This window comes from Phacochoerus africanus, chromosome 12, assembly GCF_016906955.1.
Source record: "Phacochoerus africanus isolate WHEZ1 chromosome 12, ROS_Pafr_v1, whole genome shotgun sequence".
Taxonomy (NCBI): domain Eukaryota; kingdom Metazoa; phylum Chordata; class Mammalia; order Artiodactyla; family Suidae; genus Phacochoerus; species Phacochoerus africanus.
This window is the reverse complement of record NC_062555.1, coordinates 69,022,232-69,037,081: the sequence shown is the minus strand read 5'-3', so window position 1 is coordinate 69,037,081 and position 14,850 is coordinate 69,022,232. Positions and strand designations below refer to the sequence as shown.

General features: G+C 53.3%; 1 protein-coding gene across 1 annotated transcript in view; it reads right to left on the bottom strand.

The window, feature by feature from the left end:
* Positions 1-4,593: 4,593 nt before the first annotated feature.
* Positions 4,594-14,850, bottom strand: part of ITIH5 (inter-alpha-trypsin inhibitor heavy chain 5) — an 80,086-nt gene continuing 69,829 nt past the window's right edge. Inside the window, exons 10-14 of the mRNA XM_047754834.1 lie at positions 13,300-13,865; positions 10,914-10,967; positions 7,903-8,019; positions 7,089-7,466; positions 4,594-5,527 (exon numbers count right to left, since the gene is read on the bottom strand). Of these exons, the coding sequence (XP_047610790.1) occupies positions 5,226-5,527; positions 7,089-7,466; positions 7,903-8,019; positions 10,914-10,967; positions 13,300-13,865 (1,417 nt within the window). The 3' untranslated portion in view covers positions 4,594-5,225. The remainder of the gene's footprint in view (positions 5,528-7,088; positions 7,467-7,902; positions 8,020-10,913; positions 10,968-13,299; positions 13,866-14,850) is intronic.

Sequence of the window (14,850 nt, the reverse complement as noted above, 5' to 3'; positions counted from 1 at the left end):
GGCTGAACGGTCCCGTGGCAGAGCTCCGAGAATATCCCGGCTCCGGTGCACCTGAGGGCAGAGGGAAGCAAGCAGGTGACGTGGGTGTGGGGATGGACACAGAGCTGGGCCAGGGTCACGGGAGAGAGGAGCCTGCGTGTCCATGGAGCGCCATCCACTGGGAGTTCTCAGGAACCCTGCGTCCACGGGGCACAGCGTGAAACAGATTGAAGCGGAGGGAAGGAAGAAGGTGGCTTCAATCGCTGCGATGGCCTCAGCTGCTTAACATGCAGGAAGGAGATGCTCTCTGTGGGTCCCTCGGTACACGGGCCTCATCTTCATCCTCTCATCTTGAAGTGTCTCCCCCTCCCATCGCGGTGTCCCGCAAAGCGCTCCCGCAGGGTTTCTCACGCTTTGCTCCCTCTCTGCAAATCTCCTGCTCGAAACTCTGGACTCCATGCAGGCAGGAGCTTTGTCTGTTTTCCCGTGAACCCCTGAGCTGGCTCTCAGAATAGACCTGAGTCACTGAATGAATTGTTTTTTGCATCAACTGCTTGGATGTTCGGGGAGTAGCTTCATCTACAAGCAGAAGATAAAGACGGCGGCACCTGAGCAGGTTACCTGGTCCAGTCCCTTCGTTTGAGACAAAGAAGCCAAAGCCCAGACAGGCGGACGTCACATCCTGGAGACAAGGGGCCGACTGGTCTTCTGTCTCTCTGTTTGTTTGTTTGTTTTGCTTTTTAGGGTTGCACCTGCGGCAAATGGAAGTTCCCACGCTATGGGCTGAATTGGAGCTGCAGCTGCCAGCCTACGCCACAGCCACAGCCACAGCAATGCGAGATCTGAGCTGTGTCTATCACCTACACCACAGCTCACGGCAATGCTGGATCCTTAACCCACTGAGTGAGGTCAGGGATCGAACCTGCATCCTCATGGATACTAGTTGGGTTCTTAACCCACTGAGCCACAGTGGGAACCCCTGTTTTTCTCTTTAATATGGCCTCCCCGTGATGTCTCACTCTGCTCCAGGTCTGCTTTGGTTCTAGTTCAGAATTTAACAGCTAAGCAAGATCTGGCAGGACCATGGGAATTGGATATAGGAATTCCAGAACCACAAGAGAGACACGCCCTGTGCCAATGGAAGAAGTAGAAGCAAGGTGACAGGTGGTGTGTGCAAATGAATGACCCAAGAAGGTGACAAACTTTTTGGGATGCCAGAGTCCCCAGAAAACCAAGGACTGCAGTTTAAGATATTTCTCTATGAATTTGAGTTTAATAAAAGGTCAGGAATGGCTGCTGTACACGGCTGCAGGAATTGTGTTGTTTTAACTTTTTTTTTTTTTTGTCTTTTTAGGGCTGCACCCATGGCACATGGAAGTTCCCAGGCTAGGGGTCACATCGGAGCTGCAGCTGTGGGCCTACACCACAGCCATTGCAACGCAGGATCCGAGTTACGGCTGTGACCTACACCACAGCTCATGACAACGCAGGATCCTTAACCCACTGAGCGAGGCCAAGGTCGAACCCACATCCTCATGGACACTAGCTCATTACACACTGAGCCACAGCGGGAGCTCCTAACATGACTCTTCCAGTGTCGCTCACTTGCTTCATTTACACAGGAGTCTACGGACTTCAGCAATTCCTGCAAACAAGCAGGGCAGTTAGAATCAGCAAGTTTTTATTCTCTCTTGCCATGTTCCCTCAAAACAAATATACCCGTGTGCTGTCTGGCCTTACATGTCACTCTCTTACACATTTTTGTTGAAGAAAGAGAGCTCTTGAGGGTGAAGTAGCCTGTGCCCTGCGTTATTTTAAAGTGACTAAAGTAAATAGTTACAGTCACGGGTCTACGTATTTGCAGGGCTGTGTTGTTTTATGTGCTGTTTGTTTCCGTTGGCTCGTGGGCGAAAGGGCCCGGAACCCTCTGGGCTGAATCACAGCCATGTTCGGGTGCTTTCTGGGAGCCTGAAGGAAAGAAAAGGAATTCGTCAGTTGAATGGTTCCGTTTCCCAGCTCAGGCGGCTTGTCAGGACCCCATCGATCACGTGGCTTGTACGACGCACACGTCTCTCTCACGGTTCAGGAGGCTGGGAAACCTGGATGGGGGCGCCAGCAGGTGCTGTCTGGTCAGGGCACTTCTGGGCTCTGGAAGGCGCTCTTCTCGTGGTGCAGTTCACGCTGTGCAGAACAGGAAGCTCATCTCTCTCCTCTCACAAGGCCACTAATCGCGCCACGAGGACTCCACCGTCAGGACCTCACCGCCTCCCACCCGCTGACGCCCTCACACTGGGGTGCAGTCAGGCTCCCGCTCCTAATTCCGGGGGGCAGAAACGTTCTGCCCACAGCCATCTGTTCAGCCAAGACGTGAGGTGGGGCGATACATCCTAGGCTTAACCCACCTACGAGGACGCGTGATGCGGCTGAAGTGCTAATGTCACGTCACAGAAACGAAGGGGTGCCCTCTTGCGTGCCCAGAGCCCACTGTGCTGGAGGGTCAGGATGCGTCATCCTCCCGAATGCCCAGCCCCGGCCTCCCGAACGAGTGCACCACTGAGAAGACAGGTGACACCCCTAACGTGAGCAGATAGAAAACGTCCGGTCCCTTTTCTTGGCGGGGGGTGGGGGGGAAGAAGGTGCCTCTTTCAATTAGGGGACCCTTAATGACGACCCATTCAGACGGCTCTCTCAGCCAGGGGTGGAGACTTGCTAAGGAGCCCAGCTCCTCAACCCTTCACGACTCATTCACATCAGCGAGGGGAGGTCTGGCTGTGGCCCAGAGGGTTATGAACCCGACTGCAGGGGCTTGGCTTGCTGCAGAGGTGTGGGTTCAATCCCCAGCCGATACAGTGGGTTAAAGGACCCAGCGTTGCCACAGCTATGGCTGGGATTCAGCCCCTGGCCTGGGAACTTCCATGAGCCATGGGGTCAGCCACTAAAATAAATAAATCGAGTTAGCAATGATGTAGCTTGAAGTGTATCCTTCTAATCCCACCCTCCTCCTCTCTTCTTAGGGATGAACACACAGCATGTGGAAGTTCCCAGGCCAGGGGTTCGAATCGGAGCTGCAGCTGCTGACCTACACCACAGCTCACAGCAACACCGGATCCTTAACGCACTGAGCGAGGCCAGGGATTGAACCTGCGTCCTCGCAGATACCAGTCAGGTTCTTTACCGCTGAGCTGCAATGGGAACTCCCTCAACCTTCCCACTTTAAAAAATGGTTTTTTGTTTTGTTTTATTTCTGAATAGAAGAGTAGGTGACAGACACCTCACTGGAATGCTGTTCTGTGCTCTGAGATCAGGCAGCCACAGAAGCCGGGGTACCTGGCCCCGCTCTGCAGCTCCGAGGCCACACCTGGGACACAGCTCCAGCTCTAGACACTCACACAGCCGGCAGGCCACGTGGCTCCAGGGATGTCTGCCCAACTGGGACCAGGGTTTATGTAACAGGAAGGTCCCCGCAGAGCCTGCCCAGGCCCTGGCCGGCCGGGGCCCCACTCCTCCTCCTCTGAGCTCCGCGTTAGGGGAGCAGCTGCCAGCATCCTGGTGCTTCTCATGCTGCTCCCTGCCATGAAAACAGGCAGCTGAGTTGAGTCAAAGATAACACAGCTGCCGGCCCGGTCTGGTGGGGTCACAGAGTGGAGAGAGACGCAGAGAGAACTGAGCCTCCATCCCGCCCCCGCCCCAGCTCTGGCTCTGAAGCTCCCGCAGCTGCCAGGCCCGCAGACTCACGTGGCTGTCATTCTGCTGCGATAAACAACGCCCTCCACTCTGATTCTCCTCCCAGGGTTGCGTCTGCTTCCACGTGGCATGAAAATTCTAGGGTCACCACCCACTGGAAGAAACCTTCCATGAAGCCAGCACAAAGGCTTTATTTGATTTGGTCTCACATCCAAATATCCCACTTCTCTGACCCGACTCTGCCTTCTCTGTTTGGCTCCAACGCCTCCCGCATCCAGCTGCACCCCGACTACAGGGAGGACCAGGCTTCCTGACCCTCCATGGTCCCCAAAAGACCAAGCCGAGAAAAAGCTGGGAGTGGGGTGGGGGAAGGGGGACCCCGAGGCCACCAGCAGCCTCCCTTCCCCTTGATAGTGTGACTGGATTCACAGGCTCCACGGGGGGAAGGGTGGGCCTCCCTGGCTTTTGAAGCCCCCTTTACCCCTGATGTCAGCCCTTCCCCGATGGAATCCAATCTGTTCATGCTCTGGAACCAAAGCCCCTGGCTCACGCTGACTTCCTGGCCTGGCCTGTTTGGGACATGGGAGGGCCTCTGAGATCTGGAAACCGGTCCTCACTTCCGGCCGCGCACATGAAGCCGGAGCCCCGCGGGTCGGCTCCGTGCAACCGCTCACTTCCCCTCCCGGTTCTGCAAGAGCCTGATTTATCACCTCCTGGGGGACCGCAAGCAAATCAGGTCAGGATCAGGGCCAAGGCTGGAGATGCAAGTGCAAGACTCATCATCCCACTGGCCGGCTCTGCAGCCCCAAGACAGGCCCGCGAAATACACCCACCAGGGCGGCCCTGTTTATGAGACGAAGCGCTCAGCTTTCTGGACTAAGTAGGAGCAAAGTCAGGAGGTTTACAAAGCCCATTAGGAAGATGGCAGTATCTGGGCTGCAACGTTTCTATTTGAATCCATTTTTTTTTAAAATGAAAACAAATGTTCAAAGGGCAAGAGATGACAGCAGAAGAAAACCCCCTCCTAAAAGACCGAATCGTGTACAATGATTAAATCTGTGTGCTATTTGCCTGACCCACGTCCTGGACGGGAGAGGCTCCCCTGAGGTTGGCCACACACCCGGAGAGAAGGCAGCAGTGCAAGACGGGAGATTCCTAAGCATCAGTGTAAGGCAAAGAGCAGGCTGCCCAAACTCGGCCACTTCCGCAGAGAAGACACACCTTCCGGCCACCTTCCTTCCAGAGTCAGCTCAGGGTGGGCTGCGAGACCGACACGCCGGTTGGCACCAGGTGGAGGCTTCTTGCTGTTAACTGTGCTTCGGTGCCATCATCTGTCTCTACTGGAGATGGGGGCGGGAGAGGAGCAGGAAGCCCCATTCTCGCATTCATGTCCCCACCCCACCCTTTGCTCAGGCAGCTGGCGGACCTCCTCACCCACCGGGGTGGGACGTGGGTGGGGGCCACCGGCCAGGAGACCAGGCACGGGCAAGTGCCAAGAACCACACCACGGGGTCCCCGGAGACGCTTCCCTGCCATGCACCCTAGCGTTAAGGCGGCTGGTGTCAGAGTCCCCGGGGTGCGCCCGGGCCGAAGGTGGTCTCTGAGTCAAAGGGATGCGCCGCCAGGTAGTCCTTGTACTCCCCGTCGATCAGGTTGGCGGCGTTGTTCCCGGCAAACCAGCAGTCCACCTGCTCTTCCCCGTTGTAGATTTTCCTCTGCTTCCACACCACTGGGACCTGGTGTCCCTTCACCTTGAGGATGGCCTTGGACCTCCCGCCCGCCTCGGGGACTGGAGGATTGGTAGGGTTCTTGCTGAGCCCGGCAGCCTCCTCGGTGAGACGGGCCTCCTGGTTCAGAAACTGACCTGAGAGGACAAAAAGAGGCATCAGGTCTAAGTCAAGGGCAAGCAATGCTGTTGAACCAGTGACCTCAGTCCTGGCACCGGGGACCAGCAGATGATACCCGGAGCAAGGGGATTTGTGACATCAGGGTGGCAGGGTGGGGAGGTTCATTGACTGCGGTCCTAGGCTGGATTCTCCCAGAGGCACCCACTCCTTTTCCAGTGTCCGGGGAGGGTGTGGGGACGAAGGATCTAAGGCTGTATGTCCAGTGGCCTCCACTTCTGGAAGCCAACACAGGATAGATGCCCAACCCACAACCAGAGACAACTGGCCTCCTACCGAGCTGGATGTCGCATTTGGGGCAAATACATAGGGGAGAAGGGTCAGGCCTTCCCCCGCCTCTTGCTGTCGGGCCCCTTCCACACATGCACTTAGTGGGTGTACACTGAACAGAGGGTGTGGAAAACAGCTGCTGAAATGCTCCAGGTCAAGGGCGGGCATCGTTAAGGACAAAGGGACAGTAGTTTGTCCGGGGGAGGAGCTCTCACTTGGCAGGCAGGCTGGTCGGAAACGTGTTTGGTTCGAGTGCCAGGAAATCCTGCTTTCTAAACAGAGCCCTGGCAGCTCCCTATTTACCTGCGGGCAATGGGCTCACCCAAAACCACGTGTGGAGGAAAGCCGGGAAGAGTGGGTTGCCCACGGTTCCTGACCTTGGAGGTGCCACCCAGGGAGGGCCGGGGGCTGCCCTGGGTTTGCATCTTCTTGCTGAGAGTAAAGAATCAGACCTGGAGAGAAGGGCTCCCCCTTTCTTTGCTCCCTTCCCCAGAAGGCCAGTGAGAATTAGTTTATAAAACCCATTCCTCTTCTAGAAAGTTGTCAGGGGCAAGAAATTCACTTTTCACACAAATTTGAAAAGATACGAGCTCCCCAGGGTCCATAGCACTATTTACAGCAGCCAAGATATGGACGCAGCCTGTGTCCATCAGCTGATGAAGGCATAAAGAAGATGTGGTACATGTAGGCAATGGAATATTACTCAGCCATAAACAGAAGGAAATTCTGCCATTTGCAGTAACACAGGTGGACTTGGAGGGCATTATGCTAAGTGAAATTAAGTCAGACAGAGGAAGACAAGTACTGTATGATATCACTCCTGGGTGGAATCCAAAAAAAGACAACCAAGTAGTGTGTGTAACCAAGAGGAAGCAGATTCAGAGATACAGAGAACAAAGGCGGGCTTACGGGTGCGGAGAGGGGCGGGGAGGGGCAAGAGAGGCCCGAGGGAGTGGGAGCTACAAACTACGGGGAGGAAGACAGGCTCAAGGACACAGCATTGTGCTACTCGGGGAGCAGAGCCAGTATGATGCACTAACCATCAATGGGCTGTAACCTTAAAAATGATATAAAAAATAAAAAAGCAAAAAAAATGTTGGCAGTATGCCCCCAAAGGAGAGACTTTTCACCAGCTACTAAAGACCACGTGCCTATGGAATTTCTCAACCAAGGAACGAGACGGTCAGCATTGTCTTTGCTTGAGGAACCTGAATTCTGTCCCCTGAGTCCGCGGGGCGAGCGGTGGCCTACCTAACAGGCCGTGGCAGTTGCCGGAGAGGCCCTGGCCGTTGGCGATGTAGAAGCCGAGGTGGTTGCGCTGGTAGGGGGCTGGCTTTTTGTAGAGGTGGATGAGGATGACGAAGGCCACGGTGCCCTGGACGGTGACGGTGACGTTGGCGTTCGCGGACACGGACACCTCCAGCCCCCGACTCCCCACCACGGTGCTCTGGTTGCAGGGGAGGACCTGCCTGTCCCCACCGTCCACGATGACTCGGCTGGGCGTGATCTCCAGGTAAGACCTCTGGGGCTTGTTGACCAGGATGGTGATGGCGTGGAAGTAAGTGCGCTGCTTCTTGTGGCCGTGGGGGGGCGCGGGGGCTCCGATTAGCTCTCCGTTCACTGTCACACCTCAAAGGGGGGGGGAAACACGGGTTACAAAAACGCCCCCCCTCACGTGACGGCGCCTCATCAGAATGCCCCTCCTCCTCTGCGTCTCTAGAACCACGAACTTGCGCCCACTCAGTGCCTATGAATATGCATGAGTGCGTGCGTGGATTCCTTCCCACGTCTGACCAATAGCCGGTGCGCGCAGGCTGACATGGGTCTGGGCGAAGGTAAAATGCCAGGGAGCTGGCACGTTTGTCTGCTTTCACTCCAGCGCCTGGTTACCGTGCCAGGAAGGCGTGTGCCAACCTGACACGGCATTTCTTAGCCACCTGTTCCCACTACCTCTGATCTGGAGATGCTGGGACTCCATGGAGCAGTGTGGTGGGAGGCAAACGTTAGCATTTTGTTTTTTTAATCCTGTAACGCCAAAGTTCTTCCCTTTCTAGGCAGAACTTACCGGAGTCCGCGTGGTCGGAGACCAGCCTGAGGATGTCCCCCGGCTGCCCGTCGATGTTGAAGCAGACGGTGAGCCTGCTCCGGGGGAAATCCACGACAAAGTGAGGGTCTCCATCGGCTGCCAGGCGGGACCAGCACGGGGGAGGAAAAGAAAGACAAGGCATTTACGGGGTGCCCTCCCTGTATAAGCACCCCTTTCCCGTGAGCTACTGACTTAATCCTGTCAATGGGGGGGGGGTCTTCCTTGTCTATGGGAGGAAGGGCCCTGGTGGATGAAGCGATGCACCAGTGACACAGTTTGTGGAAAGTGAATATGTGAACGCAGGTTCCCCCAAGTTCAAATACAAGTGCTCCTTTCACCAGACGGCAGCAAACACAGACCCCTGAGCTCTGAGAGGGAAGCGGGGCCCAGAAGGAAAGGGCAGCGCTGTCTACCCCCGCCCCCGTTCCTCCTGAGCCCATGCTCCCCCATTCCCCGAGGGGTCCCCTCCAACCGCTGGCTCCTCCTTGGGGCACCCAAGGGAAGAGACACGGATGAGAACATGCACTCCTGCAACCAGAGCGCCCCGGGAACTCCAGACGTGCATGGCGCCAGATGGAGGCCACCCTTGGGTGACAGTAACGACCAGGCCCTGTTTAGGGCTGGTGACAAGTGAAGGACAGAGAGTCCCTGGGAGGTTGGGCGGTGCGGCCAGTGGTGACTGCAGAAACCTGTCCTCTGCGTCCTGCCGACCTTCCTGCTCTCAGATTTTGGACCACAGATAAGCCCATAAAGCTGGGCTGGCCTGCTCCTGCCCGTTCAGCTCGTCTTCGCCTCTGCAGAAGATGGACAATCTTGCCTCTTACTGTTCAGATCAACAGTTCCCAGGAATCCACATCAATTTCCCTTTCTTCCAAGACTGGAGAGCTGATTTCTCTGTGATTTATACACCAAACACAACGGGTTTCTGACGTTCTCTCTACTTTATGCATTTGCATTTGTATGTGCTGGGGGGGTTGGGCCAGGAGTTTGGTGTTTTCAAGCTACAAGGCAATTAATGTTCTTTTTTTTGCTTTGTAGGGCCGAATCCATGGCATATGGAAGCTGCCAGGCTAGGGGTCTAATTGGAGCTACAGCTGCCGACCTAGACCACAGCCACAGCAATGCGGGATCCGAGTTATGTCTGTGACCGACACCACAGCTCACAGCAATGCTGGATCCTTAACCCACTAAGCGAAGCCAGGGATCAAACCCGCAGCCTCATGTCCTAGTCGGATTCGTTTCTGCTGCACCATGATGAGAACTCCCCAGTTAATGTTCTTGGAGTATTTGCAGAAAAACCCTTTCTGTCCCTAGTATGGCTCAAAAAGGGCTCTTGTAAAAATCTGGTTGATTTCACTGCGAAGTGCCTCAGGCCCTCAGTGAATGGCAACATTCATAAAGAAATATAAGATACTGATCTTTTGTAGGATGAAAAGATGGCACACATTAAAAATTAAAGTTTTGGAGTGTCCGTTGTGGCTCAGCAGATTATGAACCTGACAGGTATCCAGGAGGATGCAGGTTCAATCCCTGGCCTCAATCTGTGGGTTAAGGATCCCACGTTGCCATGGCTATGATGTAGGTTGGCATTCAGCTACAGCTCCAATTCAACCTGTAGGGAACTTCCCTATATTGTGGATGTGGCCCTAACAAGCAAAAAAAAAGAAAGAAAAAAAGATTCAATTCCTGGTCCATATTTCTGGCACTCGTTGGGTACAAATATGACCAAGTGACAGTTGTCTGAAAGTCTTCGTGCTCACACATTATGTCTACTCAAATCTGCCAAATGCCTTTACAAGGAGAGCGGCTGCTTGCTCCAACACAGAGAGGCGAGGTCTGGAAGTCATTATTCTGTGTGGCTCCCGAGAGGAAAGTGTTCTTGCATTCCAGAAAGCGTGTGTGTTCAGAGCAAGGACGCGCTGCCCATCCGAGACTGTGTTTCCTCTTCCCGGAGCTAATCCAGGTTGGTACTGGCCACCCGAACGGGTCACCCAGCACACCAGCGGCCAGGCCATAAGAAAGACCCACCGGGCAGATGTGTGCACTTTCAGAGTAAAAGCCGGCCCTTGCGCCGCTACTCCGTCCAGATTTTTATTATCATCCCAGGAACTGGGCCAAGGGCAAGTTTTTGCTATTGTTTCCGCTCTTTCCTTCTAAAGCCAAGGATTAAGAAAATAATAAAACAGTAATTAAAAACCAAGCAACCCTACGTGTCGCAGATATGAAACACCAGAAGCTGGAAGCGCGCATGCTTCAGATCTCGAAAATAAATGTCTTCTGGACTCCGTCGTGATGAACCTGGGCCTCTGTTCACCCATGCTTCCATCAGAGGTCCTGCCAGACTCTGGAGGCCGTGCTTTCCACAGCGTTTATGTAATGCTTTGATGATGACCCTGCATCTGAGACTGCCTGGTGCAGACAGCTTGTGCTGAATGGAAACGGGCCTTCAGTGGAACTAGAGACTCTCATCCTGAGTGAAGTAAGTCAGAAAAAGACACATACCATATGATATCACTTATATCTGGAATCTAATATACGGCACAGATGAACCTTTCCACAGAAAAGAAACTCATGGACTTGGAAAAGAGACTTGTGGTTGCCAAGGGGGAGGGGGAGGGAGTGGGATCGACTGGGAATTGGGGGTTCATAGATGCAAACTATTGCTTTTGGAATGGATAAGCAATGAGATCCTGCTGTATATGCACTGGGAACTATGTCTGGTCACTTGTGATGCAGCCTGATACTGTGAGAAAAAAGAACGTTTACATGTATGTGTGACTGGGTCATCTTGCTGTGCAGTAGAAAACGGACAGAACACTGTAAACCAGCTATGATGGAAAAAATAAAAATCATTATTAAAAACGAAATTGAAAATGGGCCTTCACATCTCATTCAATGAGCTGAAGTCCTAAGTGGCTTCAGGGGATTCCTGGTGTCTGCTTCCCAAACATAAACACTCTCAAATCACATCCTCGCAGTCCTTCCTTTACCTGATGTTTTGGAGATTTTAATTCTTGGGTCATATGGTTTCTTGAGAGCAGGTCCTGGAGAGGAAGAAAGAGAACCACCCCTGTGACTCTTTACGGAGGAGGAAGTAAGAGGTACCGAGGGCTGAGGTGAGTCAAATACAGCTTTCGGATACATTTGTCATGATTTTAAAACCTCTCTTCTCAAGGAGGAGCTTGGCCTCACAACACAAAGTGAAGATGCAGCAGGAGGAGGTTTAAATATTTTATTCTCTCTCTCTCTCTTTTTTTTTTTTTGTCTTTTTGCCTTTTCTAGGGCCGCTTCCATGGCATATGGAGGCTCCCAGGCTAGGGATCGAATCGGAGCTGTAGCTGCCAGCCTACACCAGAGCCACAGCAACGTGGGATCTGAGCCACATCTGCAACCTACACCCCAGCTCACGGCAATGCCGGATCGTTAACCCACTGAGCAAGGGCAGGGACCGAACCCGCCACCTCATGGTTCCCAGTCGGATTCGTTAACCACTGAGCCACGACGGGAACTCCAATATTTTATTCTTTTAAAATTAGCGAATGTTCTTTTTGTCTGTGATTTCTGGGTATATAATAGGAGGAAATGTTCCATCCTACTTAAGGGATAGTGGTGGGGGAGAGAGAGGAGAGTTGTCTAATGCGGACAGAGTGTCAAGTTTGCAAGACGAAAAATTTGGGAGATCTGCTTCACAACAATGTGAATATACTCGGCACTGCTGAACCCCTACATCGAAACATAGTTACGGTTTTGGATTTTGTGTTAAGAGTGTTTTTTGCAAGACATCAGGTTAAACCCTCCTAAATATAGACACCTGTAAAAGAAACAGAGTGATAATCCAGTTCTCTAGCCATGTGCATAATTCATAAAGCAGCAGGCAAAAATAAATATCCCAATTAAAGAATAACCTGAAAGGAAATTACATTCTGTCAGTAAAATGAGTATCTTCTTTCAAATTGTCTGTTTTAACAAGTTTATGCTCCTGTTCACTGACGTGTGTTCCCGGAAAACCAAGATCGCAGTATCTCAAGGTTTTTAAGGCCCCCTTTGCCACCGGGTCCCTGGCCAGCAGGACACGGACAGAATCAGGTGGGCCACGAGAGGCACATCTCAGTTTGGACAGCTGCTCTGAGGAGCCTTCAACTGTCACAGACACTTTTAAAAACCCTAAAATTAAAAATTTTTTTTAAATATCAGACCTTTAAAAAAGGGGAGGTTGTCCTGAATACTTAACTGATGCTTCAGGGAAATCCCCTCCCTTCCTTTTTCTTTCTTTTTCTTTTATTATTATTATTATTATTTTGATCTTTTTTTAGGGCCACATCTACAGCATATGGAAGTTCCCAGGCTAGGGGTTGAATTGGAGCTGAACCTGAGGTCTATACCACAGCCATGGCAACGTGGGATCAGAGCCACATCCTCGACCTACGCCGTAGCTTATAGAATCACCAGATCCTTAGCCCACTGGGCGAGGTCAGGGATTGAACCCGAATCCACAAGGATATCAGTCGGGTTTCTAACAAACGGAGCCATGACGGGAACCCCCAGGAAACGCTACTCTAACAACTCTTCTGGGCCATTGGTTGTGTCCCATCTGTGCTCTCGGCTCCTGGGTCTCCTGTCATTTGAATTTGCTTTTCCCTGACGCTGAGACAAACCCCGCTCTTTCTAGAAAGGCAACATTGACCTTTTCAATACATTTCTAGTTCCTCACTCCTCATGGCGTTCTCATTGTCTAAGGAACATGAAATCGAACACACACATAAAACAACACAACTCTGAAATACTTGAAGACATAGAAAGGCACTTAAAAATGAAGATTTGTTTACATGTCTATTCATCCCCATGCCTCCAATAATGCCTGGCTCATGGCAGGCACTTCCTATTGACGATGCGTCGATAGACTGACCTCACCTTTCCCAGTTTCTCTACAGAGACCCATCGTTGATAACAATACCTACACAGCATGTAAGCGCCAACCAGTCTCAGAAAGCTAGGAGCTGCTGGTAGAACACTGTGTATAAAAATTATTATTACTATTTTAGGGCCACACCCGAGGCATATGGAGGTTCCCAGGCTAGGGGTCAAATTGCAGCTGCGGCTAAGGCCTGCACCACAGCCACAGCCACACGAGATCCAAAGTGCATTTGTGACCTACACCACACCCCCCCGCAACGCTGGATCCCCAACCGACTGAGTGAGGCCAGGGATCGAACCCACATCCTCATGGATGCTAGTCAGGTTCGTTACTGCTGAGCCACGATGGGAACTCCCAAGTTTATAGAAGTTATAATACAAGAAAATAAAACAGGTGACCTTGGCCTGAAAAGGAGCCACAGTGGCCGCCCGGGTCCCCGCCCCCTGCTGCTGTGCTGTTACCTGGCTGCAGGTGGGTGCCCCACAGGCTCTGCATCACCGTTTCGGGCCCCGTGGCCGCGGACATGCCGGCCAGGCCGTAGGTGGCCTCCGGGGTGTGTGTCTGTGGTGCCGGCCTCAGCTTCATGGAGGTGAACGGCGTGAGGAAGCGCCGGGCCACCGCCAGTGCCTGTGCCTTCCGTCTCAGCCGGTCCCTCTCCTGCTCCTGGTCACTCTGCAGCCAGGAGCTCTGCAGCTCCTTCAGCGTCAGGTAGCTCCAGAGGCGCTCCAGGGGGTTGGGGTCCTCCTGGCCGCCGCCTTGGGGCCCGGGGTCCCCGGGGCCACCACTCCCCCCCCACCGGGGCTCCACGGGCACGTCCTTCTTGAGGACGACAAACTTCTTACTGTTGCTGGCCGTGACCTCCACGTGCAAGCGGTCCTTCGCCCTGTCCGCCAGCTTTCCCGCCACAATGATTTCTGAGCCGTTGAAGTAATTGGGGAACAGTGTCCTGGTGACCTGCTCCACCGCGTTGGGCGGATAATCCACGCGGATGTCCGAGAGGAGAGGGGTCCTGATCTCGTCGTAGAACCTGGAGAGGAGGAGGGGGAGGGGATCAGGCCTGCCCGCTGTGGGTGGCACAGCCCTGGAGGACGTCCCGGGCCATCGGGGCGGGTCTGATCTCAGAGGCAACCACGTCCAACTTTCAGGCAGCAGAACCTTTGTTTTTCTTCTTTTTCTTTCTAATTTATTTTATTTATTTTTAGGGCTGCACCTACAGCATATGGAAATTCCCAGGCTAGGGGCTGAATCAGAGCTGTAACCACCGGCCTACACCACAGCCACAGCCACGCCAGATCCAAGTCGCATCTGCAACCTATACCACAGCTCACAGCAACGCTGGATCCTTAACCCACTGATCGAGGCCAGGGATTGAACCTGCGTCCTCATGGATGCTAGTTGGGCTCGTTACCGCTGAGCTGAGCTACGACGGGAACTCCCAGCAGACCATTTCTGATGGGAGGCTGTGCAGTAGTGGCTTGAACGCTGCTGCCGACGGGTAACTCACTGTCTCTCAAGCTTCCCCGCCTCTCATCAGTGGCTCTGGGGAAGAGGAGGAAGCACCTTGCTGAGAATCACAATCTTTCTTCCTGCAGTTTCCACCCACGGGTCTCAGTTTTGCTCCTGGAGCAGCCGGGCATGAAGGCATCTGATCCATTCAGCACTTAGATGCTTGAAAACCCTGGCGTTGAGAAGCTTCCAGACACTGCTGTGTGGTCCTGACAGTCTTCGGTCACAGAACCTGCTACCATCCCGAATACGATACAACTTCCAGAACCGCTAACCCCTCCCGCTAACTCTCCTTTGTTCCTGCGGCCTCTTAAAACGTTTTCCTTAGAGCCAAACACACCTTCCCCACAGGCTCTAAGCAGCCCGTTACACTTGACAGGTCTGACCCTGACCCTGACCCTGACCCTGTGCTGTTGGCCACAGGGCATCTGCTTATTTTAGCTTTTCTCCTGGTTACGTCTCATGAGACAGTTACAGTCCCCTTCCGAAGATCTGGAGGGCGCAGG